At 37.2% G+C, this 26,867-nt stretch overlaps 3 protein-coding genes and 1 long non-coding RNA gene across 8 annotated transcripts in view; 2 read left to right on the forward strand and 2 right to left on the reverse strand.

The window, feature by feature from the left end:
• Nucleotides 1-16,592, reverse strand: part of LOC122627498 — a 32,766-nt gene extending 16,174 nt beyond the window's left edge. Inside the window, exon 1 of the long non-coding RNA XR_006326865.1 lies at nt 16,119-16,592. This is a non-coding gene — a long non-coding RNA (uncharacterized LOC122627498). The remainder of the gene's footprint in view (nt 1-16,118) is intronic.
• Nucleotides 16,593-18,653: 2,061 nt separating this feature from the next.
• Nucleotides 18,654-22,522, forward strand: LOC122627632. 5 transcript variants are annotated; one of them, XM_043808913.1, is made up of 5 exons: nt 18,654-19,481; nt 20,155-20,538; nt 20,903-21,463; nt 21,559-21,895; nt 22,179-22,522. In XM_043808913.1, the coding sequence occupies exons 2-5, from the start codon at nt 20,332-20,334 to the stop codon at nt 22,301-22,303; spliced, it is 1,230 nt and encodes a 409-aa protein (XP_043664848.1). In that variant the 5' UTR covers nt 18,654-19,481; nt 20,155-20,331; the 3' UTR covers nt 22,304-22,522. The 5 variants fall into 5 exon arrangements, with proteins under 5 accessions (XP_043664848.1, XP_043664849.1, XP_043664850.1 ...); XM_043808914.1 differs by having other exon boundaries at nt 18,654-19,259; XM_043808915.1 differs by having other exon boundaries at nt 18,654-19,046.
• Nucleotides 22,523-22,804: 282 nt separating this feature from the next.
• Nucleotides 22,805-24,769, forward strand: LOC122627634 (40S ribosomal protein S13-like). Its single transcript, XM_043808919.1, has 3 exons — nt 22,805-23,225; nt 23,396-23,523; nt 23,786-24,769. The coding sequence occupies exons 1-3, from the start codon at nt 23,203-23,205 to the stop codon at nt 24,088-24,090; spliced, it is 456 nt and encodes a 151-aa protein (XP_043664854.1). The 5' UTR covers nt 22,805-23,202; the 3' UTR covers nt 24,091-24,769.
• On the reverse strand, nt 24,613-26,176 carry LOC122627633. The gene is made up of 3 exons (XM_043808918.1): nt 26,007-26,176; nt 25,672-25,833; nt 24,613-25,595 (listed from the first exon to the last, which is right to left on the reverse strand). The coding sequence occupies exons 1-3, from the start codon at nt 26,071-26,073 to the stop codon at nt 25,366-25,368; spliced, it is 459 nt and encodes a 152-aa protein (XP_043664853.1). The 5' UTR covers nt 26,074-26,176; the 3' UTR covers nt 24,613-25,365.
• Nucleotides 26,177-26,867: the final 691 nt, after the last annotated feature.

The raw sequence follows: 26,867 nt of genomic DNA on the forward strand, positions 1-26,867 counted from the left end.
TCTAAGTGAATTCGATCTGATATAAGTAGAAGCAAAACGTCGTATGACATGTAATTATCGTACTAATTACTCCTTGTTAGTTACTATCTCGAAACTGTTCTTCGATAGTACTGGACTATGCCAAACAATATTGATCAACGTTGAACTTCGATAGGGGAATAAGGTATCTTCCCTTCTCTTTGTAGCTCTCTCTCTCTCTCTCTCTCTCTCTCTCTCTCTCTATCTCTCTCTCTCTCTCTCTCTCTCTCTCTCTCTCTCTCTCGTTAGCTCTCAGGATTGTATTTTCATGCTAGGCGAATAGGTGAACGCTCTTAGTAGTATAGGCGTCTATCCAACGTAGATTCCGCAAGGGAGATACGCCAAGGGTGTGCCTACTTAATTGCAGCGTTTGATCGTGGCATTGGCTTGGCAAACTCGCCGTCCTACGCTTTACGATGCTTACATCGACGTGACCTCTCTCTCTCTCTCACTCTCCCTCCTCTCTTTGTTGCTTCCTCTCTTCCTCTCTCTCTCTCTCTCTCTCTCTCTCTCTCTCTCTCTCTCTCTCTCTCTCTCTCTCTCTCTCTCTCTCTCTCTATCTCTCTTCCTCACCAACCTTGGCTCTACTACCGCTGGTCAGTCCGCTATAAACTAACATCGCCTGCAATGGCTTGACTTCGGACACGCAGGGGTGCTTATGAATTCCGGTTGGTGGTAATTGGCGAGTTATCTTACAGCAAAGGACCGCTTTAGATCACGCATAAATGTTATCGACCGACCTTATAACCTCATGCGTTTGTTTTATGGGACCTTCAACGGTCAGATTGTCCACAACAAAGGAATAATTTTCAGCATAGTAACATCGCTCTTTCCACGTTGATACTCGGCTATGAAAATTTCATGGATACACGTTAAAATGGATGCATGGCAATCATCGGGAGATTGAAAAGAGAAAAAGACCATTTGAACTATTTATGAAGAAGGATTCGAAATTAAAAACTGACAGTAGATACATACGTTCTTTTTATTGGAATAACTGATCATTGCTGATTCATAATATTTTTATTGAGGATCAGTAATAACGTACGAACAACGACAAGACCGGCTGACTGGTTGCAGTCTCGCGAATAAAAAAACATAAGTACATTTATGTTCATAGCTGGATTCCATGCTTGATCAGAATAATTTTAGAGTTCAACGATAAGATATGACTTGCAAACGTGAGAAATTGGCAACTGTTCGTCTCTAATAAATGATAAAGGAAGAATAATGATAGAATATTTCCATTCTTCGTATTTGCGGAATAACGTAGGTCCTATCGGACTGAACGAAGCGAATCGATAGATGAAATTGGGTGAAGCTCGAAAAAATAGGACGATAACCGTCGACGGTGTCTGGCTTTCGTTTCGTTCTTAGTTTTCTGAGTGTATTGGCGAAACACGTGGATTTTATCAAGAGATAAAGTACGTAAAAAAAGTCAACATTGTCACGAAATTTATAGAACGTAAAGAAAATCGAAAGGTCTATCCTCCATTGGACGGTCTTCTCTATCGGTCGTCCGTCATCGATCGGTCGTATATTTACTACAAAGATCGAGGATCAATATGGTCAGTTAGAATTTCGAAATCTACGACGGCTACATTTCCTCGGGAGTAACATAGACAGAAATTGCGGGATAGCTGACAGGCCATCGTATAGGTATCTATCCGTTCTTTAAAGAGGATAGATAAATTTTTTGACGTTCCATTCGAACCGACGAACAAAATGGTTATTTGTCAGATAAAGAGATAGAAGATAGTCAGGTGTATAGACAGGAAAAACTCTATAAAAAGACATCCCTACGAAATGTCTTGATCGATAGGTTTCATTTCCTTCATTCTCTACTTCAAATTTTTTTCTCTCTTTTCCATTTCCCATCTTCTTTTCTTTTTTTTTTCTTTCAACGCACCCTACCAACGAACGATCATATCTCAAAATTAGCATGCGACAAAAGGGGAATGACAGTTTCGATATAACTTGGTATATGTGTGTATATATCTACGTACATGTATATATATATATATATATATATATATATATATATATATATACACATATATACATATATAGCGATTTGCTTTTTACAAGAACCGGGTGTATTTAGGTGCGTCGTAACCTAGACGGTGGGAAAGTGACAAATTACTTGAGTTTATCCGCAACCGCCCACTTTTAAAAGGACACGGGTCCGTAGACGGAGACAGCCCGTAGCCGCAGAATCAAGCCAAGGAGGAGATGGGGAAGAAAGGCGAATGCCGAAGACTAGAAGAGCCCACGGCATTCCTTTCCCGTTCATCCATCATCAAACTACGGCGACAATGCTTACTACGTCCTTCCGTCTCTACGAGGATCTCGTATCAAGCTAAGGGTCATTTTGTCGTCTCTCACCAAACTAGTCTATAAAGCATTCGAAGCTTTTGCCTTTCGTTCTCTCATCTCCATCATCTTCTTCGCTTCTTCTTCCCTACATCCATATTTCCTTCCATTTCTTCTTATTCTCCTTCGGACATCGATCGTCTCGTTTCCTCTCGACGATGGGACGAGCGCTAGTCGAAAAAAAGAAAAAAAAAAAAAAAAAGAAAGACACAAAAAAAAAGAAAAGAAAAAAAATTATTCCGCACGGTTTTTCCTATCCTGCTGATCCTACCTAGCGTCCACGTATTTTTCGAACAGCTGAGTTCGAACGTAGAGGAAAAACATCGACGGGGATAATAAATCTGACATCCTGCACCATCCATCCATTACTTACGGACCAACGACTGCGTACGCAGAGGTCGATTTAGAGCGTGTTTGACGTTCGCGGGAGATCAGCGAAGTTAGGGTGTGGTGAGCTTGGCTTGGGGGAAGGAATAGACGAGGGAGACAGAAAGAAAGAGACAAATGAATGCTTTAAGACAAAGCTCCGTAAGGCGCGATCAATTATCAAAGATTTTATGCCGTGCTTTTAATGCGAATGAACATAAATCACCGACAGCTCGCTTGAAAACATACATACATACATACATACATACATACACACACACATATATGTATATATATAAAATACATATATATATCCAGCCATATCGCGCAGTATGTTCTCCCGCGGTGATATATCGTTGGAACCTTATTTTCATCATACGCCTCTCTTTTTGCCTCTTTATCCTCTTTTTCTCTCTAACTCTCTCACATCCCCCTCCCGCCTCTCTCTCTCTCTCTCTCTCTCTCTCTATCTATCTATCTATCTCTCTCTAAAGCATTTCACCGCATTCGATCTGCATATTATTTGCGTTCATTTAATATTTAAATATGTAAATCCTACGACTACGGTAACTCTATCGAATCTCGCGAAAATCTAAAGCGCTTTCCTGGAATATTTGTTGGAATGTATGGTATGTACGATGGTCTAACGATAAGGAATTTTCCTATCTATCCTAGAATAGATTTCTCGACGTCGGTATCGTTATCGCAGAGACCGACGTTAACGTCAGGAAAATCGTGAGATTCTACGTAGAAAGTCGTTGTAACGTCGATGGAGATCCACAAGAGAAGACAAGAAGGTCGAAGGATAGAAAGGCCGTCGTTTCTCTCGAATGTCGTTTGTCGAACGACAATCGATCTATCGTTTTCTTCTTTCCGCGAAGACGACAGTCACGAAGTCTAATACTACGAACGACTTGCCGAACGTAACACGGAAGTTTTGCAATGTTCTCACGAAAGCGTCACGTGCAGTGTCGTTTACGCGGTGATGCAAAGACGAAGGAAAAGTTTCAACGGAGGTTATACGAGATCGTTATTTGAATTGTCGCCATGCTTATCGAATGTAACGCGAATAAGAATTATTCTTGGGTTTTATCATTTCTCTAAGACGATCGTACGGAATCGAATCGAACGAGAGAAAAAATAAAAAATAAAAAATAAAAAAGAAAAGATTAAAAATTCTCTTTATCCCTTTCGTTAAACAATTCTTCTGAGGAATCATTAACGCTCCTCGGTCGGCTCGTCGCTTTAATAAGAGCGACTGCCGTGCGAGTGGTATTGTGAGTCACTACTCTTGAAGTAGTCAGTCCAGGACCCTTCCATCTGTACGGGCAATTGTCCTTTCGCGTAGTTCTCGAATACGGTCTAACAAACCCAAACACACGACTCCCTCTTCTCTCTCTCTCTCTCTCTCTCTCTTTCTCTCTGTCTATCTCTTTCCCCCCCCCCTCTCTCTTTTTTATCGAAAAAGTCTCCTCTCTTTTTTTTTGGTGCAACGAATCCTGGCAGGCGCCTTTCGAGCACTCGAGATTAATTACGGGGTATCGAAGTAATCGAGGTTCGCCCGATAAGAGAAAAGAGAGCTAGAGAAGCACAGTGAGAGCCAAAGTGAGATAGAGAGAGAAAGACAGAGAGAAAGAGAGAGAGAGAGAGAGAAGGACAGAGAGAGAGAGAAAGAGCGAGTGAGACAGAGACAGAGAGACATAGGGAGTCGAAGGCGAAGTGGAAAGAAGAGTGGAAAGAGGAAGGACGAGCGTCGAAAGGGGTTGCTTCCATTGTCTTCTGACCCCCGTGGCACCGAGCCCGTGCACCAACCGACCGACCATTCGTTCCTAACGAGTTGGCAACGTTATCGGTTAGAACGGACAGCGGCACGGCGTGTCCACTGAGACGTTAACAACGATACCCACCCACTTGTAACACCCACTACCAAGAGAAGACCATCCTGTCGCGTAGCCACACACGTATGCGTGTATACGCCTCTCTCTCTCTCTCTCTCTCTCTTTCTCTCTCTCTCTCTCTCTCTCTCTCTCTCTCTCTCTCTCTCTCTCTTGTTTCCTCTTTTTTCTCTATTCTCTCTTTCTCTTTTAGATTTCTCTATGTGTGCAGGTATTGGTAGGTATAAGTATGTATGTTCTATATAATACGAGAGATATAACGTCCAATGAACGACCGCGAGTCTGACCAGTTGGGTCGTCGGTCCACTCGAGCGATTTTCAAGCTGGTTGCTACAGACCATCCTCTTTGCCACCCCTCTCGTGCGACGTACTGCATCGGTTAACTCGGAAAGCCACCCCTAGGGACGACCTCCACTACTTCCTCCTTTCTTTTCCTATCTCTTATTCTCCGCCCTTCTATATTTCTTTTCTCGATTTCACTCTCTTTCTCCCTCTTTCGCTCTCTCTCTCTCTCTCTCTCTCTCTCTCTTCGTTTTTTTTTCTTTTTTTTTAATAAGCACCAGCGCCTATATATTCAATTTGTCCCGTTGCACCATTCTATCCACTAGTCTGTCTATTCGCTCGTACGGCAAAGAAAAATAAAAAATATAATCTTTTCCCTAAAGTAACCTTTCTCCTTTTCATTTCTCGTATGGGGATTAAAAGGGGGATAGGAGAATTCAGCGGATTCCCCTTAAAATTACGAGACACGAATAACGGCTCGCGGTTATCTCGATGTTGGTCCATCGTGTACAGGCGCGGTAAGCGTAAATACGGACGACGCGTTGTTAAGCCCATTTATGCTGAAAAATTTGGAAGGGTGGAGAGAGGTTTCGCGCATAGCTTGTGGCTTGCTCCGTTTCAACGCGGCTGTTTACGAGATCGTTCGTATGTTTTCACGAGAAGGTGAGTAAGAATCCTATGCATACGAATTCATGACTAGAGAATATTTGTTAACAATGAAAATTTATATTACTGTTTTCAAACATTTCAAACTACTCGGTGAAATCGCGGAATTTAATAAAGCTTTCGCACGGACGAGCAAATGTACGTACTCTTATCTCCGCAAATGCATCAACGATAATTCCGTATTTGGAAAAGTATCAGCGTTCATTTCAGAAGCTCGCTTATTCCTCTAGTTTATTGCGTTTGGTACTCACGATAGGTCGAACATCCAACTACGAACGAGTCCGAACTGTATTTTACGAGTGCTCTCTTCTATCGAAAGAATTTTTTCGTTTTCGTTACGGAAAACGCTCCGCGGAAATCCTCTTATTGTACCCACGTCGTCTTCAGGAACACCCACGAAATCTCGCGCGGGCAACTCGATTTTCAGAACTTTCATCTCGAATTCTCGTTTTCTATATTTCTATTCGAAAATGTTTTGCCAGGGAAAAGAAAAAAGAAGGAGGGAAAAAAACAGAAGCAAAAGAGAAAGAAAAAGCAAAAAAGAAGAACGGAAGAAAAAGAAGAAGAAGGAATACGTGAATTGACGACTGATTTAAGAGCCAGTATAGGGCGAACGTTTGAACGAAACGCGAGCTAGGATAAAGCGGTAGACAAAGCGAGTCTTTTCACGGCAGTCGTTATCCACGAAAGCCCTTGATTGTACGCGCTACTTGAAAGCCGATCGATGTGGACAACGATCGACGATTCGATAACATCTCTGATTTCTTCGATGACGTGAGACCAGACACGCGTGAATATCCGCACGACTATCCATCTACCAATATACACACACACACACACTTATATATACATATATATACACACACATATATATAGATAGATAGATGGATAGATAGATATATCCCCTTTACACGCGCTCCCCCACGCCGGAAATCAATCGAGCTCAGCGAAATTTGAATATTCAGACCTTTTCTTGATCTTCCCGTTCAACCCTTGGATACCTCGACGGTATATCGCTTATCTATCCAGACTGTGTAAGTGTAAGTGTCTTGGTATTTTCGAATTCGTCGCGAGATCAGCCTTTCCATCTCGTAATCTCTTCTTTTATCATCGTCATTCAGTGTTAATGCCTTCGAGACTGAAAATCCTACGATTGACAGACGAAGATTGAAGGACGTGCCATCGTCCTTACTTTGGATAGTTAAGCGGGATAAGACGACGACGATGTTTAACGCGACATTGAGATACGAAGGAAGTAAGAGAAAGATAGAAGACTCGAAGTAGCGCTCACAGATTAAAAGGATGCCTAGGTAAAACCACGAAAGTTATCCCCCCGTTAGATAGGGATTCTCCTTCTCCTTTTCTTCCCCTTGCTTACTCTAAAACCTACTCGCCTCTTCCATCTTCTTCTTTCCTGCTCTTTCCAACCGGTAAGAGCTGGCCTCAAGCCAAGGAAGAGCAATATTGTAGTAGCAGGCAAGCCGGGGAATCTCGTGACGCCGACCTGCTGGCATTCTACCTAAGTTGCGAACCAAGTATATGTACGTGTACACATTTACACATGTGGTTCCACGTACAGAGATATCAGGGTAATATATATATATATATATATATATATATATATATATATATATATATATAAGTATATAGACACAGACATCTATCTACATACATATTAGTACACATTCCTATATTATATATATATATAATATATACTATATAAATATAATATGCTATATATATATATAATATAAATAATATATAGATATAAAGAGATACATAAGAGGATGCATAAGGTAACACGTAGAACGGAGAGAACGTAGCATACTGTCTTACTTACTAAGCACTACCACAACCAACATCCAACATTGCCGGCAAGCTCCCCAACCAACCTGATTTATAACCTCGAGTCTAATATACTGTTTTAAAGGCGACGTTGTCGGAGAGGAATCTCGATGGATGTCGGGAAGCGTCTTCGTTCGCGATACCGGAAGTCGGCCGGCCTTTCTCTCTCTCTCTCTCTCTCTCTCTCTCTCTTTCTCTTTCTCTTTCTCTCTTATTTCATCGCATGTTCATGAAGATGCTTCGCAGAAAGCCGTTATCGGTCATCGCGTGCATTAACGCACGCACATCGTACATGGTTTTCCGACCTGTCGTACTACTTACAAAACGGATTTATCTTTTCAACGGGAAAAATCGATCGAGTTTTCATCTTGGATAGTCGAGCAAGAATCACTTCGGAAGTTAGCTTCGGTGTTAGTAAATCTGTGTAATAAAAGGGATTAATTGAATGACACGGTGTATCGTGAGTTAAGAACAATAGTTCGTTTTATCTGTGTTTTCGTGTAAGGTAGAAACTTACTAGTACTAGCGAAGTAAATACGTACCTACTTGGAAAGTAAGAACTTTCGTAAGGAACTTTGCGTAGTCGCTTTCAAATTTGACGCTTATTGTTTGATCAATGTAAATCTGTTTTTCCTCCTGTAGCGATAAACTAGAATTAGAGTTGAAGATTATTCGACTTATTCTCGATATATAAAGAAAAAAGAAGGGAAGAGAATCATGAAAATTCGTGAATTCGTACGTTCGAGATTTTCGAAGAAAAAAAAAAAAATCGAATTTCTTCCGTAGTCGTTTTCAACGAGCTACGTTTTATACCCTCCTACCTCCCACACTCATCCCTTTTTCCTTTCGAAAATGGAAAGGTATCGTTCGAAAGCTCGTCGCGAAACGATGTTTGTTCCACCCACAGTTTCACATATTTTCTTTTTCGATAATATACGAAAATGTTTAACATAGCACAGGGACGACCAGTTCTTTCACGCTTTCACAGCGCACAAAAGCGATAGGAAACCGGTTCATAACTCTTCTGTTTCCCAAGTTTAAATTGCTCACGCTCGACGGCGCGGAATCGATATCGTTTTACGACGGACGACGCCTGCCAACGCGTGGAAGCTTTTGAATTTCGTCAGAAATATTTTCTAAGGGGGTTGAGAGGAGTATAACTCTGATATTATAGAGAGATAGATGCGACCACGTACCTAGGTATGTATGTACGTATTTATATCGTATACATACAAGCGAGGCTCGAAATTGAACGGACTTTCGAAGCAACGAGTGTTCAACGGCTTCTGCCCCTCAAATCGATATTCAACTCGCGAAAACGGCCTGAAATGAAAACGTTTGCGCGTTTGGTTACGAGCGTAGCTCGAATAATATTTTTGAGAATGTAGATTTGACTGACGCTAGGACGTACGATCTTAAATTTATTTCTTTCGCAACGATTTCACCCCTATGAGAACCCATTGTTGATAGTCGATCGAAAATTTACTTTTCCTTCGTTTTTCTTCTTTTTTATTTCTTTACTTATTTATTTATTTATTTTTTTTTTTTCGTTGGTTCTAATCGTACTAACCGTGAATGAGTTAAGCAGTAAAGTGAGATTAGTTAAGCATTTTTAAATTCTCTGATCGATCTATCGCCAGTTAAAGAAGTATCATTCTCTGTTACGTTTTTAAAAGTGCGTAACGAGAAAAACGACAAGGATGAATTTAGAAGGAGTGCATAATAATCAGATACATCGCTCGAACTTTTTAATTGGCCCGTAAGTATAACTTCTAGGATAACTTAAATTATACCTTTCGAAGTTTAAATTACGAGTTCAAACGAAAATGCTTTGGGAGTATAATTACAAGATGAAATAAAATCTGGAAACTCGGGAAGCTCTTCTTTTTTTGTCCTTTTTCTTTTTTCTTTTCTTCTTCTTTTTTTTTTTGGTCTTCTAACATCGACTGTATGATCACACGTTTCTCTTTCTTTCACATGATAACGTTATAAAGTATGCGAAATATGCGGAGACTCGGCGACTCTTTTAAACAAAAGTGCTCGCAACTATTTCCCACAATATTTAAAAATGAAAACTTCAGTACTACCTTGCAGCAGCGTAGCTTGCATTTACGTTGGGAGTTTTAAAAATTCTCTTTCTCTCTCTCTCTCTCTCTCCCCCTCTCTTCATGTTTATGCCCGAGTTCTTTATACAGTCACGAGGCACGAATATTTATTAAAAAGAGCGAGCTCAGCGAAAAAACGGCAAACTTTTAATTCGACCCGAGCATGAATTTTGCGCAAAATTACGCTATGTGTATTATCGAAAATTTCGATAATAACGAAGCCTGCCAATAACTACTTCCACCTAATTAAAGCAACCTATCGAAATATCTGTTTAAAAGTTGCCAAATAGGAAGATAATCAATGCTTTGTTTGTGTGTTTGCGTGCGTGCATGTGGCTGTGTGCAGACGCGTGTACATACAAAAAGGGTAAAAGACTTGGTAATGAGAAAAGTAAAAGTCGTGTTTTAACGCTTCGTTTTTCGAGTTTAAATCGACCGTACCAAAGAAAATCGATACCTCGTTCTCTTGGCAGGACGAACTCGTTGGAGGAGTATACTACTCGACACGTTCCTATCTCTCTTTCTTCTTTCTTTCGTTTTCGTAGAAACGTTATACTTGTATTCTCTCATTCCTCATTCGTTCTCCATTTGCGAGAATTTCATGTATATTCTTATATCATACCTATATTTTTCATCTATTCTTTTATACCAATTACCAATTTTCCGATCCTTTCGATAGTTACTCGACAGTATCCAACAATTACTACTTTCGTTTCTTCTTCCTTTTCAACTCGTTATTAACTTTATTAACTCTAAAAATAATTCTAATTCGATCGTTTTTCTTTTCCCGAACGAAAGTGTCGTACGAAGTTCGTTCTCTTGAAAAAGAAAAAAAAATCACTTTAATTGTAGGAATAAAAGGGAGTATGAAATTTTTCATAAACGTCGGATATGAAAACAGTGTGAGAGAGAGAGAGAGAGAGAGAGAGAGAGAGAGAGAGAGAGAGAAAGAGACATAGTAGAAGAGATCGAGGTTGTACCTCAAAAAGGACGAAACTCATCGCGATAAGCATCGTGCCATCGGTCGGACGATAAATCGATACAAATAATCGTTCGAAATGAATATGCATGGATAGTACTGTGGAACTAGAAGGGAGGCAAGTGGGAGGGAGGAAGGGAGGAATAGAGGGAGGAAGGGTGAAGCATAGAAGGGATGGGAAATGAAATTTATAGTCGATGCCTGGAGCGAGCGCGGTTGCCGTATCCGATGGCGCTTAAGCGTTAAATGCAGAATTTAAGCCGACAGACGTAGAGCTCTGGCAAGGATAGAAACGAGGTAGTGTAGCAATACGGAGCTCGTTTGAGAAGCTGCCTCGTCGGAACGTTGTTCGGAACGAAACTCACAGGCTGGTTAAGCTCCGCGCACGCAGTAACCACCCTCGAAAGCTCGATGCGAAAGCTCAAACAGGCAGATGCCACGAAACCTAGATGTCCTCGTAAACACAAGCTCTACCTTCCGATTCCACAATCACTTTATTATTATTATTATTATTACTATTATTATTTTTATTATTATTACTATTATTATTATTATTATTATTACTGAAAATGACACGCTCTCATCGAACGGCTTTTCCTTACCAGAAATAACATTATTAAGATGGAGCAGAGCACTCTAGGGATCCATAGAAGAGGAAGAAGATAGTCGATAAGAATAGTATGCTTCCGAGGCTTTTGTACTATCGTATTCCAATCTCGTTGAGGCATCTCTTTATTATCGGAAAGATTCTTTACGTGACTCCTCATCGCAGCTAAATTCAAAGAATTTCGTTCTTATGAGATCGAGAGTTTTCACGAACGGCTCGAGTAAAGTATCTATTATTCGTTAATCCACAAACGGGGACAGAACAGTCATCGACCTAATCCAAATGTCAATCGAAATCGATGGCATTCGTTAAGTAATATAATTTCAGTCTAATATCATTTTCGTGCCTGGGTACTAGTTCTCTCTCTCTCTCTCTCTCTCTCTCTCTCTCTCTCTCTCTCTCTCTCTCTCGCTCACTCGCTCTCATGATTTTGGCATCGGTGCAGATAGCCACGTACTGGCCACCACTTGTCCACGATAATATGATTTATCTGCCCGAATGTTTCGTACCCGCGAAACGGCTGGGACGATAAATATCGACAAGCGGTTCGTTGAATAAATCACAGGACGATAGTACCGGAAGCTAGACGATGTACCACCGCGGACGTTTCCGTTCCTGCCCAAAATGGATGGAAAAATCGTAACTCCGTGCGACGGCACCACTCGAATCAAAGAATATTACTTTCGATCAGATCTTCGACGACATCGACGACGACGACAACGACGACAACGACGACGACGACGACGACGACGACGACATCGTCTAGGATAGTAAAACGATTGCGTCTGTGTACGCGTTTACTCTCACAGCCACCCCTTTCTGCATCCACCGAACGAGATATAAACGCGAGGGTAGAAGAGAACGTGCGGTCACGCGAGACTCCCGAAGATTTACACGTTCATTGTTCCCTTTAAATTCGGTAATGAATTCGGCAGAACAAAGCTGTTAATCTTGCCGGCCATTGTCGAGACTTCTAACACGTAAAATACGCGAAATTATGGGGAAACTCTTGGCCCCCACCTTCGCGAAAGACATCCACGCGGATGCTTTTCTTCTTCCCTCCGATCTTACATTTACGACGTTGGAGACATCCAAATTGATGGCATCTTCGGTCATTGTTTCAAAAACGAAATAAATGTCTTTCGATCTTTTGATAACAACTTATTGGTCTTTATTTCATATCGCAAAAAATGATCTTTCTTTAATTAAATTGATATGTAATTTTTTTTTTTATTTGTTTTCATATGTCGTTAAAAAATTTAACGATGCGAACGTTCGAACGGCCGATCATCCCGGTAAATCGTAAAACGTACAAAGACATATAGACAAATAGATAGATAGATAGATAGATACATAGATAGATAGATAGATAGATAGATACGACAGAAAGCAGAGATACAGGCGAGAGAAAAAAAATTTGGCGTGGGCCGCCTCGGAAAAGTCAGTGACGAAACGAATTTCAATTGCCTTTTGGTGAATCGGAATGCGAGCTCGCAGTTGCCAGCTTGTGAGTAATGGCGGTTTGATTTAAACTTTCTCGATAAATGAAATATCTGTCCGCGCAACGGCCTCGACGATTGATGGGCAAGTTCTATAGAAAGAAAGAGAGAGAGAGAGAGAGAGAGAGAGAGAGAGAGAGAGAGAGAGAGAAACAAAATCGTTCATTACGAATCCGCCGTTCGTTTATCCTAATTATCATTAATCAGCGTCGCCGATATCGAATATTAAGATACGTAGAATGCATCGAGGTATGATAGAACGTTTGCACAAAAATAAATAAAAAAAAAAAAGAAAATAAAAAAAAAACAAAAAATAGTACACGTCGATCGATTAATTAAAAAGCTACCATGAATCATGACTTCTTTTTCCTCTGTAAATCAATCGTATTCGTCAATGGAAGATCACCGAAGGACAAGTTAAATTTTCTCTCCAAGAGTTTATTTTTATTCTTTCTCTTTCTCTCTCTCTCTCTCTCTCTATATATATATATATATATATATATATATATATATATATATATATTTCTCCCTCTCTCCCTTTCTCATTCACGCCCGAAGACAATACCTTTCATTTGCCGTTTCGAAAATGGCACGGCCTCTTTCTCTTTCATACGGAGAACTTTCATGGAAACTAGGACGAAGTGGCGCGCCGGTGAGGAAAGACTTAGGTAGGAGTAATATTGACAGTGAGTGGGTGGACGCGTTAAAAGCGCGAGTCCATGCAAACACCATCCTAACGTCCTTCTAATCGCACTCTATTTCCTACGGTCGATTCTTCGTTGAAATTTTCTTCGTGAGAAAAGATGGAATAAAAAAAGAGAGAGAAAGAGAAAGAGAGAAAGAAAGACAGAGAGACGAATAGACGAATAGGTAGATTAAATTTAACAAAAAGATATATATATATATATATATACATGTATAAAGTATATATATTAAACTACATATATAACTAGAGAGAGAGAGAGAGAGAGAGAGAGAGAGAAATCAAAGTTTAAATGCACGAGAAAAAAAATATTTGCAAGCACATCACCTTCACACTGAATGAAATATACGATTTGTAGTCACTCTTGCAATGTTAATCGGACTAGCTTTGCGATGCGAAAAGACGCGCGTGCAAATTCAGTGTGGCGTTACTCTCTTGATACAAAAGGGAATGGTTAATGATGCACTTAAAAGGTCGCGATGCTCAAAGGCGCTTGAAATGAATCAAGAGTGCAACGATCCTTGAAACAGCGTGCATCCTGGAACCACAAAGTCAAATAACGAAAATACATTTTCTGGATTATCGGACTGGTTCTATCTAAATATGTGTATGTGTACGTGTTACATATGTGTGTTATTCAAAAGTTAGTAAAATTCACGCTCGTATTCATTGATTTCTTCTTTCATCAAGTTCGAACTTTAATACATAGAAAAAAGTTTTGCTTGGTAAGGTGAACCAGATGGTAAACTTTTAAATTGCACTATACAAAAGAGTTTATAATAAAGCGAACGAGTAAAAGAGATAGAGATAGAGATAGAGATAGAGATAGAGAGAGAAAGAGAGAGCGAGTTAGGAAGAAGATTCGTAGAGACTTTTTGGAGGGTCGAAGAGGAGAATGGACTTCGCGTTCATTAAATCAAGAAAACGATGCCAAGAAGGAAATAAAAGAAGAGGGGGCTGTAGAAACGTTCGAAATTCAAGCCTCTTCTCTTTTTCTCCCTTTTATTTTCTTTTCTTTCCTTTTCTGTTCTTTTCTTTTCACACGCTACCGTGAAGAGAAAGAGAGATCAATGAATCGCTGCAACGAGGAGTCTCTTAATGATCAAGAGAGAAAGACGAACGACCATGATCTCGTTAAAAAAGTATGGAACGAAATTAAACTTGGATGGACGATTAAGGCCATTGAAAAGGGATCGTCGATCCAAATCTTATACAGACACATACACACACAAACACACACATATATTTCTTTTTTCTCAATATTACGTTCGTACTACTTGAGGATATCACGCAAAATTCAACGACGAGTAGTATAATCCAACGTAGCGAGAAACGACCGAAGCATTCGTGATAGATTCAGTCGACTTGTACGAGCTCCTTTGGCTCCTTGCCGAGACGACTTATCGTCGCATTACATCTCCAAAAAAAAAAAAAGAAAAAAGAAAGAAAAACAGCGTGCTTTATATTCGAAAAAGTATAGGCGCGTTTCGTTGCAAATTTATGATGATCTTTAGATAGGCCAATTGCCAGAAATAATCCAACGAAATCGTAATTGTCTTTTTTTCTTTTACTTATATCTACTTTCCACGTAATTTTATTCTCTTCAATTTCGTTTAAACTTTATTATACTTTTCTCTCTCTCTCTCTCTCTATCTATCTATCTATCTTTCTGTACTATTCTATTATTTATTTTCAGTTGCCTTGTAATTAATTAACCTGCGATAAAATCGTCTCTTAAAGCGAGAAAATAGAGATACGCAAATGAGTTGGCTTGCCGTTCCATTAAAGCGCGACACGTTTGCGAGAGGCATGCATCTTATAAATGCGTTTAGTGTCGTGTTGATCGATGTCGGAAGAGCTCTCACGACGTCAGGTAGTTCGGAAGGCGAAAAGGGATTTTTCGATTAAAAAAGATCGATCGTTTCTATCTGCATTGCTAAACGTATGACAGGCTATAGATTTAAAGCGACGGTTATAACGCCACGCATCGGTTTCCGGCAAATTCGCATCTCTCGATGGTGATTTTCATTTATAAATATTAAAGATATATATATCTCCTTCCGTTCTTTAACTTTTCTCTTTCTCTTCTTTGTTTCTTTGTCTTTTTTATTATTTTTTTTCTCTCTCTTTTTTTTTTTTAATACATACTACTTACAAAGAACAAAGAAAAGAATTCATATAGGAATGTATCGGCTAAGAATACGTGGTGCCATCTTGCGATTCCCGATCAAAGTTTCTAGGGGTAGTTTTGCAAGGATCATGCAGGTTCCATTCGAGTAATTGTAGGTTAGAATAATTTTTTAACGAATTATAATTTTAACAATTACGTTTATGTGTATTATAAATTAAAAATAAACGATATAAAAACAAAAGTTTTTCCCAACGATGTGAAACCCGAAGAAATAGAACTTATACATTTTCTAATTAATAATAAAAGATAAGATAATAAGAGACAATATCGAAGAATCCTTTAATCGTACATAACAATCACTTTATTGACCAAGAACAATCGTAAAAACACTTGTCTCCTATATCATATAACTTTCATACGATCATGTCGGTATTAGCTTAGCTGTAAACATCACGAAGTATTCTGTTTGTTGAACTTTATTATTCCACGTCTTTCATCTTGGTTAGGTTAAGTTCGTTTGTAAACAAAGATTCAAAGAAAATGTTACGGAAGGTCTTGGATCTTTTTGAAAGAAAAAGAAATCAATAAAACCATAGGAAAAAAAGGAGGAATTTTAGAAAAGGAGAGAATTTTAAATCGATCGACTTACCCTTACACTATCACAAAAATCTACAAACGGTTCAACACTCCAACGATATCACAAACGAAAAATATCACATCAACGAATAATGTAACAACGCTTTTTGCGAATACATAATACACGAGACATACGACGTAGTAACATTTGTAATTTACATTGTCGATACTCGCGAGAATATCCTTTCGACCGGGAAAACTCGCGAAAAAGGAAAACGTTTCCGACGTTTTGACATCGCGTGCGCCATGGCGGTAGACGAACAGCTGATCCAAAGGCGGGATGCAGGTGATAATTAGAGGGAAAGAGACAGAGAAAGACGACATGGTTGAAAATACCGAGTTAAGACGCGCCATCTTGCTATCGATTTTATTATATTCGTAATCCTACACCCTCTATGGCGCATACTTTGAATTTTTATATCGAATATTGCCGTGGCTATAATTAAATACATTCGACTTCCTTTTACTCGTATTATTAACGATTACGGACAATAAGAATTGTAATCAAATTCAATAATTTTGTATAGAATACTGTTAAAAATATTCCAATTTGACAGGCTCTCCTTAATTACTTTTTCGTCAATTTTATTTAGAATGAAAATAATATGCAATAGTATAAATTATATTGAAATATAATTTATAAAGAACGATAATTCATATCAAAGCCCTCGGATCAGCATGAGCTCAACGAAAAAATTGCACTTGGTACCGTAATTCGAGTTTCAGACAAAGCGAAAATCCAGAACATAAACCAAGATAAGCCCCACCAATATCGACAAGAATTTGCATTCAACGTGAACACGTACGTACATACATTCTCAGAATGTACAAACGTATAGGGTACGTGCAACTAAGCCAATGCGTAAACATAGTAGAAACGATAACCCTCGCATCTAAGCAACGTGGCAAACGTTGCTAGCACGGCTTCTTTGTGGTTACTACTAAACCAAAATTATAGAACGGACGAGTATAAACCGGGTTAAAATTTTCTCGGTGGGAAAAAAGTACGGAGGTAAGTTTGAAAATTATTTTAAAGGACGTCGTATTTTTTTATGATATAAGTATAAGCATGTACGCGTATATAAGAACGAGATACGATCTTTTATACTACTAATAAGTAAGCTACCATAAGTTAGAAAACGTTGGCATAGACCATGAAGGCTGTGAGAATATTTCGTCATAAAGGAAATTATGGGTACGTATCTAATGGTTAATGAAGTACGAGTGAACTAAAATTTATTTATAATACATGTGACATCATTAAACGATAAATGGCACATTTGAGTCAAGAGGAAAGCGGAGACGAAATCCTTAGAAATTTATTCTCGTCTTTGGAAACGATGCATCTTCTTGACAGTTCTAAGCGCAACACAACAAAGACAGGTACGTCTTTCAAACTCGAAGGTCGATCAATCTGTCGGTACCATCTTTGCTTATCTCACGTACAATCGATATAGTTTCGTGAGCATAGAACTCGAACGTGTTTAATTTAAACTAGTTCATTAACGCGTTCATTTTACGCTTCGAATTACTCTCCTCTCTATTCTCTTCTTTCTTTTTTTCTTCTTCCTTTTTTTAATTCATTTCCTTCGTTTTTATACAACGTAAAAATTTCTTTAAAAATTCAATCATATTGCGTCTCGATAGATTTTGTTTCGGTAGCACCTTTAGATAGAGAAATAAAACATATGCTCGTTCGACATTTAAATAAAGCTGTTGCCATTCATTATCATTAATGCCATACGACACACCATACTGCATTCCTTTCTCTTGCTTGAACAAAATCATTACACATTATAATTAAATTGTTTCTCCGTAAATATTGATTTCCTTTGGATCTAAATCTTTGCTCGATCATTCGTAAGCAAGAAAACATGCTTGGAAATGGTAGCAAAAATATTGTATTCGTTCAGTATTTTATTCGATGCGATTTCGAGTGACGCTGGTACCATCGCGTGACGTTACGGCCCTGGCAACGATGACACACTCTCATTCACGTAGCGTAGTTCCTCGTGTATGAGTATGAGTTTAGCGTTAACACGAATACTCGAGCTTGTATGCACGCAACAGGCGGCATCGCACACAAACGAACTTCGTAATGACCGTACAACGTGTGGTAAAGGCGGTTTTCCCCCTCCACTTCAATCGTGACTAAAGTATGCGTTAGGTCTGTACTTAAAGCTATAGACACCATATATATAACACCGTTAGTACATTAGAAAGCTTATTAATAATTTATTGAAAAGTCGTAGATAAAACAACGAATCGTCTGTATTTCAATTACACAAATTATTATTATTATTGTTATTATTACAAATTATGATTTAGAAATTCAATCAAAAATCGTTGAAACACAGATTACGGTGAAACTAATGTTTGTCGTAATCGATTGAAAAGATACGTACGCGAAAAAAATCCTTAGAAAATTTGTCGTTAGAGAAAATCGCAATGTCAAAGAAAAATTGATTTTGGGCCTGATATGAGCGCCCTAATTTCGTCCGTCACTGTTGCGAGTACCCGGTTGGCCTCTTATAAAGAGAACCCACGCGTCAACTCGGGCCGCATACCACGGTGGCGCGTCTTTCTCGAACGTGGCCAGTAAAACACGTAATTGCTTTCAATTCGATCCACGCGCACGATTCATATTCTCGTCATATTCGTTATCAGTGTATTAACGAAATTTCTTGAAGAGTGCTCTGTGACGTTTGTGTTTATCGTGCTCGATAGCTAGTCAGGCAATCGATCGAACAAGTAGTCACGATGCTCAACGATCTTGAGCGTGGCTTTGAAACGCGAACGATCGTTCGTAGATCGGATCACAGTGGTCGATAAAAGAGGAAGATCGTTGAAATACGCTGTATGTGGTACATCAGGTGGTCAGAAAATAATCATGGAGAGTGTCCTCGAATAACCTTGAAGATCACGCCTATGATCGTTACCTGTACGACCATCTTAAAACTCGCTCTAGATAAAATTATTCTTTTTCTTTTTCTTCCTCTTCCTCTTTCTCTTTCTTTCGTTAGGTTTACTTACACGAACGAAAGAAACTACGTCTTTCGTGCGAGTCACTCCTCGAATTAAATGATACGTCTACAACGATCAGTTTCATCGATCTCCTTGATCGAGATTGTCGAAGATCGCGGATAAGATATTGGTATCTATTTAATATTTTAATCTTTGATTATTCCATCCAAAAGGAACAAGTTCGTGCTCGATAGTTATTCGCAAAACCCAAGTGTACCTTTCCCGATCGATACCTGTACCTGAACCGTGGGATACAATTCGAAACAGGTGGAGGACGGTCGCTAGGATAAAACTTTTTTTCGTCGTTGTTGTCTTGAGAGAAAGTCGGACCATTGGGAGTACTTCCAACGACGTATCTTGAATCGTTCCAATCGTCGTCGTCGTCGTCGTCGTCGTTATTATTGTTGTTGTTGTTGTTGTTGTTGTTGTTATTGTTGCATTAGTATCAATGTATTTCTGACTTGAACTCGTTCTCAGTTATTAATGTTGTATGAATTCATCGGTTCATTTTTAAACGATTTTGAAAATAAGCGCGATAGCGTGTATTGTGGTTATAGAATAAAACGAACAACGATTCTCGAGTTCTATCTTTATTTGATAGTAAGTGTGTTCATCGATCCGTAAAATGAAAGTGTTAATAATTTAGCGTATGCACGTATATCGATCGATATCGATTTCGATTTCATTAGTCAGTCGCAAAAACACGATTCTTTTTTTTTCATTTGGATTAATTAAACCTACATGCTTATGTAGTTTTTATAATCGCACGAACATCAAGACCGACAAACAGATAAGATTAAGATTAAAACTTTTAGAAAATTAATTCTTAATCGTGCGTAAAACGAAACCCACCAGTTTTCAGTCCGATCGTAATAATTTATTATAGTATAAAGACCGCTACTATAGTATGGTATACAAGATATTGATATTCTTTGCACGAAGTGAAAACACATCAATATTCTTATTCGTCTCTACGTATGAATGTAATTGTAACGAACACCGACAATAAGAACGATACTTTTCAGAGAACAACGCCGGATGTCTATCTTCGGTAGTAGACCGTTATCTGAACGAGCAATCGTTGGGACTCGATAAGAGTTAATAACGATTAAAAAAAAAAAAAAAAAAAAAGAAGAAGAAGAAGAAGAGAAAGAGAAAGAAAAAAAACTTCATTATATCGAGTTCTTTACAAGAGAAACAACATGGCCTTGGCGAAGATCAAGAATTTTATCGACAACGGCTTGAAAACCGTGTCGACGCCTTTGGATCGTACCGTCAACTTAGAACCGGAAGTAGGCGTCAGAATCGTTCATTCGCCGAATGAAAAAACTCTCTGCGTAACCGTCATTGGTGCAAGACATCTACCACAAAATTTTGGCTTTACCAGGGTCAACAGTTACGTCGTCAAGGTGAAATATAAGAGAGCTCATGATATCCATGATATTATGTAATGACAGGAGCGAGGAAGTGATCGTGTCCCCTCGAGAAATGATTGTTATTTAAATCTTTCATCTTTCTTCTTCTTCGCGCGAGTTCCGTTTCAAATATATACATTATATACATACATATGTGTGTGTGTGTGTGTGTACGTGTACACGTATATATCGATCTTTTTACAACTTCATTTATCGAAGCTATTATCGACACACGACTTTATAACCATTACTGACGCGTAACGATTTAGAGAGATTTTTTTTTATCTTTTTCTTTTCTCGTTTTCTATCGTAAAATCGATCTTTCGAAAATTTCGATATTAAATGATTTGAATTTTAGGTGAAGCTAATACCAAGTAAAGAAAAATTCGAGACAACTTCGAAAAACGAATCGTGGCCTCAATGGAACGAGGAATTCACTTTTCATTTGCGAAAAGAGACAAAGATCAAGTTCGGTAAGTCGAAGGTCGTCGAGGAAGAAATAAATGGCTCGAAATTCATCGTAGTCACGCTCTATGCCATTCTCGAAGACAAACCGTTGATAGCAACGGAAAAGAAAGAAGCTGATAAGGAGAAAAATTCGTCACCTGCGAAAGACTCTGCAAAAAAGGGTGGTAAAAAAGGACAGGAGGGATCATCGAATGATCATCAGGATAGCTCTAAGAGTAAGATATTTGGTCAGTTTTTTAGTATAGGACACGATAAAAATTCGGATGGTCAAATCAGCGAAAGGAAGATCTTCGACAAAAGAAGAACCGTCGGTGCAACCACGATATCTCTCGATTCGAAAAACTTCACGATAAAACCACCAAAACCAAAGCACGCCAGTGACGTATCTACTGGTGACTTGTGGAGACCGCTCAGACCGATCAGCAGTGGCATTTCTGTTTCCGATGATAAAGTTAGATTCTCAAATATCAAATCATACGTCTTATCCTTTAATAAATCTAATAATTTTCAAGTTTATTTTCACTTTACAAAGCTTTTCCATTGCAGAAAGAAAATAAAAAGGGCAAAATCGAGTTGTCCCTTTGTTTTGAAAAAACAGATAAAAAGGATGATAATGGTGGACTCCTCGTGTTATGTCTTCATCGTTTGAGATGTTCTCTACAAACGATGCACGAACACGAAGCATTGAAGGGACAGATGTACCTGAAAATGTCGGTCATTGAGAGCGGCAGGATAACACATTTTTGGAAGAGCGATCGTTTCGCACCTTGTGTTTCGATGAAATTTTCACCTGACATGGCTAGGGTCGCTGCAGAAAATCCTTACGAGGGTGCTCTCAAGGATGTGAGCTTCGTCATAAAATACGTCTCGAAAAATAAAATGGGTACGATCGTGATTGCTATATCATATTTCTGCTCCTCCATTTCGAGCACTTCGGTATCGTTTGAAACGTTGTCTCTACTTGGCACGAATTGATTAATCAAGTTAGCTAAGAGTTAAGCAATAAGGTCGAGTTAAACGAATCTTTGCTACGTAAGAACGTAATTTTACGAGGTCGACCTTATTAATCTTCTCAATTATCGAAAGAAACTTAAGTAGATATAAATTGATATGTTAATGTATACTTTTCCTAATCGATTTTTAAATATATTATTATATCTTTTCAGGTAAGAAAACGACAGTCGGTCATTTTGCTATCGGATCCGACGTTGGTGGCCCTTATGGCGAGCAATGGAAACAGGCTCTGGCGAAACCAGGCCAGCAGATAACGAAATGGCAATCATTCGAGTAAAAATGCATTCGTCAAAATATAACTTTTTTCATTCCGTTATTCTTTCACTTGCCGGAGATAAATTTTTTATGGTATTCGTAAAAAAAAAAAAAAAAAAGAAAAAATTGTAGATATAACGATACAAATATGAAATGTCTATTTTAGTATACTGAAAATATTAACCGTCCACTACAAATATAATGTTTAATAAGAAGAATTCAATTAAGTTTATTTTGGTGACAGTAAAGGCTGACTGATATATTTTTTACAAAATCAGAATTTAGGTAGAATATTTGCGATTCGATTATTCTTTCACCTGTTTCTTAAAAAAAAAAAAAAAAAAAAAAAAAAATGTCGATACCTAAATAATCAAAAATTGTTCATTGTAGTATTCGTAACAGGATTAAGAAACATTTACTTTTTTTTTGACTACTAAACTTATTTCAAACGAAACTTTTCTGTTTTTATATCTCGTATTACGAAGTTACATCGGGTAATTTTATAGGTTATACGTTTATTGTTTCTATAATAAAATTAAGTAAATTAAATAATTTTTTTTCTTACATTACATACTTACACAATATTATCATCCGATGTATCGTAGCATAGTTAAAATTAGTTCCTAATTTATCCGCGACGGAATAACAATATAGTAATTTTCTAGAGACTTTTAGAAAATCACTAACATTACGTAACTAACTTGAAAAGAGAGCGCTTAAAGCAATGCGACAAGGGAGACCTCTAGGTGTAAATTATAAATACAGGGTGACTTCTTTTTTTATGTTACGGCTTACGTATCATCCAGTTCATGTGTAAATTATAAAAAGAACTCAATAAAGTTCATTGTTACTGTTACCTTTTGTGGAATTCGCCGAAGTCTACCCGCTACACAGTCTTTTCGATCTAGAAAATTTGTCATCATGGGTCGTATGCACGCACCTGGGTAATATAATAATGTACATTATTATTAATAATAAAAAGATATTTGCAAAATTATTTTTACGATACGTATTTTCAATGAAATCATAAATATCGATAATATCTTTATTTCCTGATTAAAATATTTTTTGATACGTTTTTATTCTTCAAGATAAATATTATCGCTTTCCACAGAAAGGGTATATCCCAGTCAGCTCTCCCTTATCGTCGGAGTGTACCAACTTGGTTAAAACTAACTCCTGAAGATTGCAAGGAACTTATTTATAAATTAGCAAAGAAAGGATGTACTCCATCCCAAATTGGTAAATTTCATTAGATTCTTTTTTTTATCAGACTTGGAATTACTTTTTAATTTTTAAGACGTTATTCAAAATTAGAATTAAATAAATAATTTACAGATTTATCTTCTTTGTACATTTACAAAAGGAAAACGTTACAATGACTTTTGATTTTAATAATCATTTGATTATAAATTGTTACTGATATTTATATAAGAAATTATAAAACTAACTAATAAAAGATAGTACATGTCAAGTTAGTACTTTTACATCTTATATTTTCTAGGTGTTATACTTCGTGATTCCCATGGAGTTGCCCAGGTAAGGTTCCGTACTGGGAACAAAATATTACGGATTATTAAAAGTATGGGCCTTGCTCCGGATTTACCAGAAGATTTATATCACCTGATTAAAAGAGCAGTTGGTATCCGGAAGCATTTAGAAAGAAATCGCAAGGATAAAGATAGCAAATTTCGGTTAATTCTCGTTGAATCGAGAATTCATCGTCTTGCAAGATATTATAAGATGAAGGGTTCGCTTCCACCTAATTGGAAGTACGAGAGTTCTACAGCTAGTGCTTTGGTGGCTTAATCTATTTTACTATATCGATATACATGATATTATTAATAAACAACTTTTGTGTGGATTTATGTACACTTGTAAATATTTTTTTAATTTTTGATCTGTACTAGTCCAATCAGACTGCCATTTAGAACTATTATTTTGTCGTAATAAAAACGTATTTATTATTATATTAAAACACTGAAATGTCGACTAAATAATTTTTCGATTAATAATCATATAGAATCGATCGAATATTATGAATTCTTATCTCAAACCTTCATCATATTTCAGTTTGCATGAGAATTACGAATACGAATGGTATTAACACGATATCATTAACACGAGCATAATTTCCAATCATCGATGAAAAACGAGCTTTAATTATAATCTCCAAAGTTTTATATAAATTGTTATCACGTATCTATTTTATATTAATATAATTAATACAATTGTAGAGGTTATATCGATTAACGCCAAAAAGTAAATATTTATGATTTTGTAACTCGCGCGAAACGTGTATTTTTTATGCAATATTATTTTATAGACGTATTTCTATTTTCATGTTATTTTATTGCAATATATACAATTTGTATTGTGTTATTTTTTCAAGGAGAAATATACTCTATCAAAATACACGATATTTGCGCAGAGAATTATTTTGAAACTCGATGTACTGTTAATAATATATTTTATTCTGTGTATTTTATTTCTTTTTATCTTTGATTTATTATCCATTCTGTTACATATTAGATATAAAATATTTGATAGATGTAAATCTTGGACGGATCATTAACTGCATCATTACACAATATTATCAACACTGCAAGTGTGATATACGTACAGGTAGTTTTGTAAGTAAATAACTTTCTTACAAAAATGTAATATATAAATAAAAAATCTTTCACACAATTTCCAATATTACTAAGTTAATTTGCATCTATTTGGATGGCATTAACAGTCTTAATTAAAATTACTCTGATGTTATATCAGGTATACACTAATCTTGTTAGATCTGTTTGTACTAACGATACTGACATGGAAAACAATGTTTTAAGTATAGTTTATAATACTCGTAAAAAATATAAAAAGGTATTCTTGATATAAAATATTTATAAAAAGATTGTGTGTACGAAATAGCAGATTTTAAGATATATTATGCTACGAAGTCTTTGTAAATATTTACAAAGATTCATCATCTTGTTGCCCATAAGTACTAATTACTTCTTTATGTTACAAAGGCACTTGTAAAAGTTTTAAGTTACTTAATAATTCAGATCTCTTCATTAACTTTGGCAATGCTTTTTAAGAGAAACAAAGTACATATCCTAATGGAATTATCATTGTAAATAAGAGTAATAATAAACTCCCATGATCCTTAGATGCTGAATTACAACCATCCTTGCTATTGCAAGTACAATATTCCATAAATATGTTATAAGTTCCGGTTCTCATAAGACAAAAGCGTTCATCTCCCGCTATTCCCGGCTCACCCATGTAAGCGCAACTACGAAAATATCTCCATTCCCCATTGACTATATATGCAAGTAAAAAAGTATTTAAAAAATAGAACGATTAAAAATTAAAAAAAAATACTCTAATATATTTCACCTTTTTGACGTATTTTACGACACATTGTTGGTCGTACACCTGGTAAATGTTCTAAATCTGGCTCTTGCTTACAGTCTGTGATTGGCACTGTAGAATTATCGAAAGGATCCGCACATTTTGGATCCGAATCGGATCTACATACCCAACATTTTATAGAAAAACCTAGAAAATGTAAGTATATATTATTTACGCACGCGCGTGTATTAATAATAACAAATTAGAAACGTATATAAGTAATTCTAACACGTATAATCGATTAATAATAGTAACTCGTTTATAGGTTATCTCACAAATCTACAATATAAATATTTTCCTTTTAAATTTATTATATTTACCTTGTTCAATGCAGCAAGTCAGGATAACTAGAACTGTGATCAAACGAAGTATATTTTCCGAACTCATTCCGAATAAAATAATATAACTCGAACATTCAAACAAAACAAGTAAGAAAATAACGCCCAAATGTACACGCCTTCGACTAACGACGCTTCACGTGAAGTACGAAAAAGAGACTACAGATGGCGTTCAAATCTATCAACTTCAATCTATCGTATTAGTCATACTTGTTGCTTAGATCATTGTCATAAGGTTATTCATTATCCCTCTAGCTTTATAATGATATAGGCGAACAATGAGAACGGACGTAATTCTTAACTGATTTTGATAAACGAGGTTTGGTTTTAAAAACGAAAGTTTAATTTAAGATTCTACTTTTATGAATTTTTAAAGAAGCTTCTTATTTCTGCATAAAATATTCTCAAAAAAATATTTTTCAAACAGGATTTTTTTCAAAAAAAAAAAAATAAAGCTTTGTCAAGATCCGAAAAAGTGGGGTTCTAAATAAAATCTTAGTTTTTAAAAGGAAACCCATTAAAATCGATCAAGAGTTACGTCTGTTCTCATTGATGGCGTAAACCATTATAAAACCAAGGGTGATGAACGACCTTAAGACTTCTTCGGCTTGACTCGAGTCACGTTGCCGTTTCCGAAGTAGAGCCGCGCCCGTTAAGAGCGCTTAATTTCATTGCACGTTTCACGGAGAATAAGGAAGGTGGAAGTGTAAGGAACAAGGAAAAAAGAAAAAGAAAAACAACGTGAGGAACGTACAGTAACTAAGAAGCCATTAATTAGTAGAGAAAAAGAAAAATATCAAATGTTTCGTGCGACGAAAGTCGACAAATATTACAATACTATTT

This window comes from Vespula pensylvanica, chromosome 3, assembly GCF_014466175.1.
Source record: "Vespula pensylvanica isolate Volc-1 chromosome 3, ASM1446617v1, whole genome shotgun sequence".
Classification (NCBI taxonomy): Eukaryota; Metazoa; Arthropoda; class Insecta; order Hymenoptera; family Vespidae; genus Vespula; species Vespula pensylvanica.

Excerpts from the sequence above, each read along its gene's own strand:
- LOC122627632 (XM_043808913.1), top strand. The coding sequence starts at position 20,332 with ATGGCCTTGGCGAAGATCAAGAATTTTATCGACAACGGCTTGAAAACC. Across the intron at positions 20,539-20,902 it reads TCAACAGTTACGTCGTCAAG|GTGAAGCTAATACCAAGTAA; the intron begins GTGAAATATAAG and ends TTTGAATTTTAG. Across the intron at positions 21,896-22,178 it reads CGTCTCGAAAAATAAAATGG|GTAAGAAAACGACAGTCGGT; the intron begins GTACGATCGTGA and ends ATATCTTTTCAG.
- LOC122627634 (XM_043808919.1), top strand. The coding sequence starts at position 23,203 with ATGGGTCGTATGCACGCACCTGG. Across the intron at positions 23,226-23,395 it reads GGTCGTATGCACGCACCTGG|AAAGGGTATATCCCAGTCAG; the intron begins GTAATATAATAA and ends CGCTTTCCACAG. Across the intron at positions 23,524-23,785 it reads ATGTACTCCATCCCAAATTG|GTGTTATACTTCGTGATTCC; the intron begins GTAAATTTCATT and ends TATATTTTCTAG.
- LOC122627633 (XM_043808918.1), bottom strand. The coding sequence starts at position 26,073 with ATGAGTTCGGAAAATATACTTCGTTTGATCACAGTTCTAGTTATCCTG. Across the intron at positions 25,834-26,006 it reads GACTTGCTGCATTGAACAAG|GTTTTTCTATAAAATGTTGG; the intron begins GTAAATATAATA and ends TACATTTTCTAG. Across the intron at positions 25,596-25,671 it reads TCGTAAAATACGTCAAAAAG|TCAATGGGGAATGGAGATAT; the intron begins GTGAAATATATT and ends TTGCATATATAG.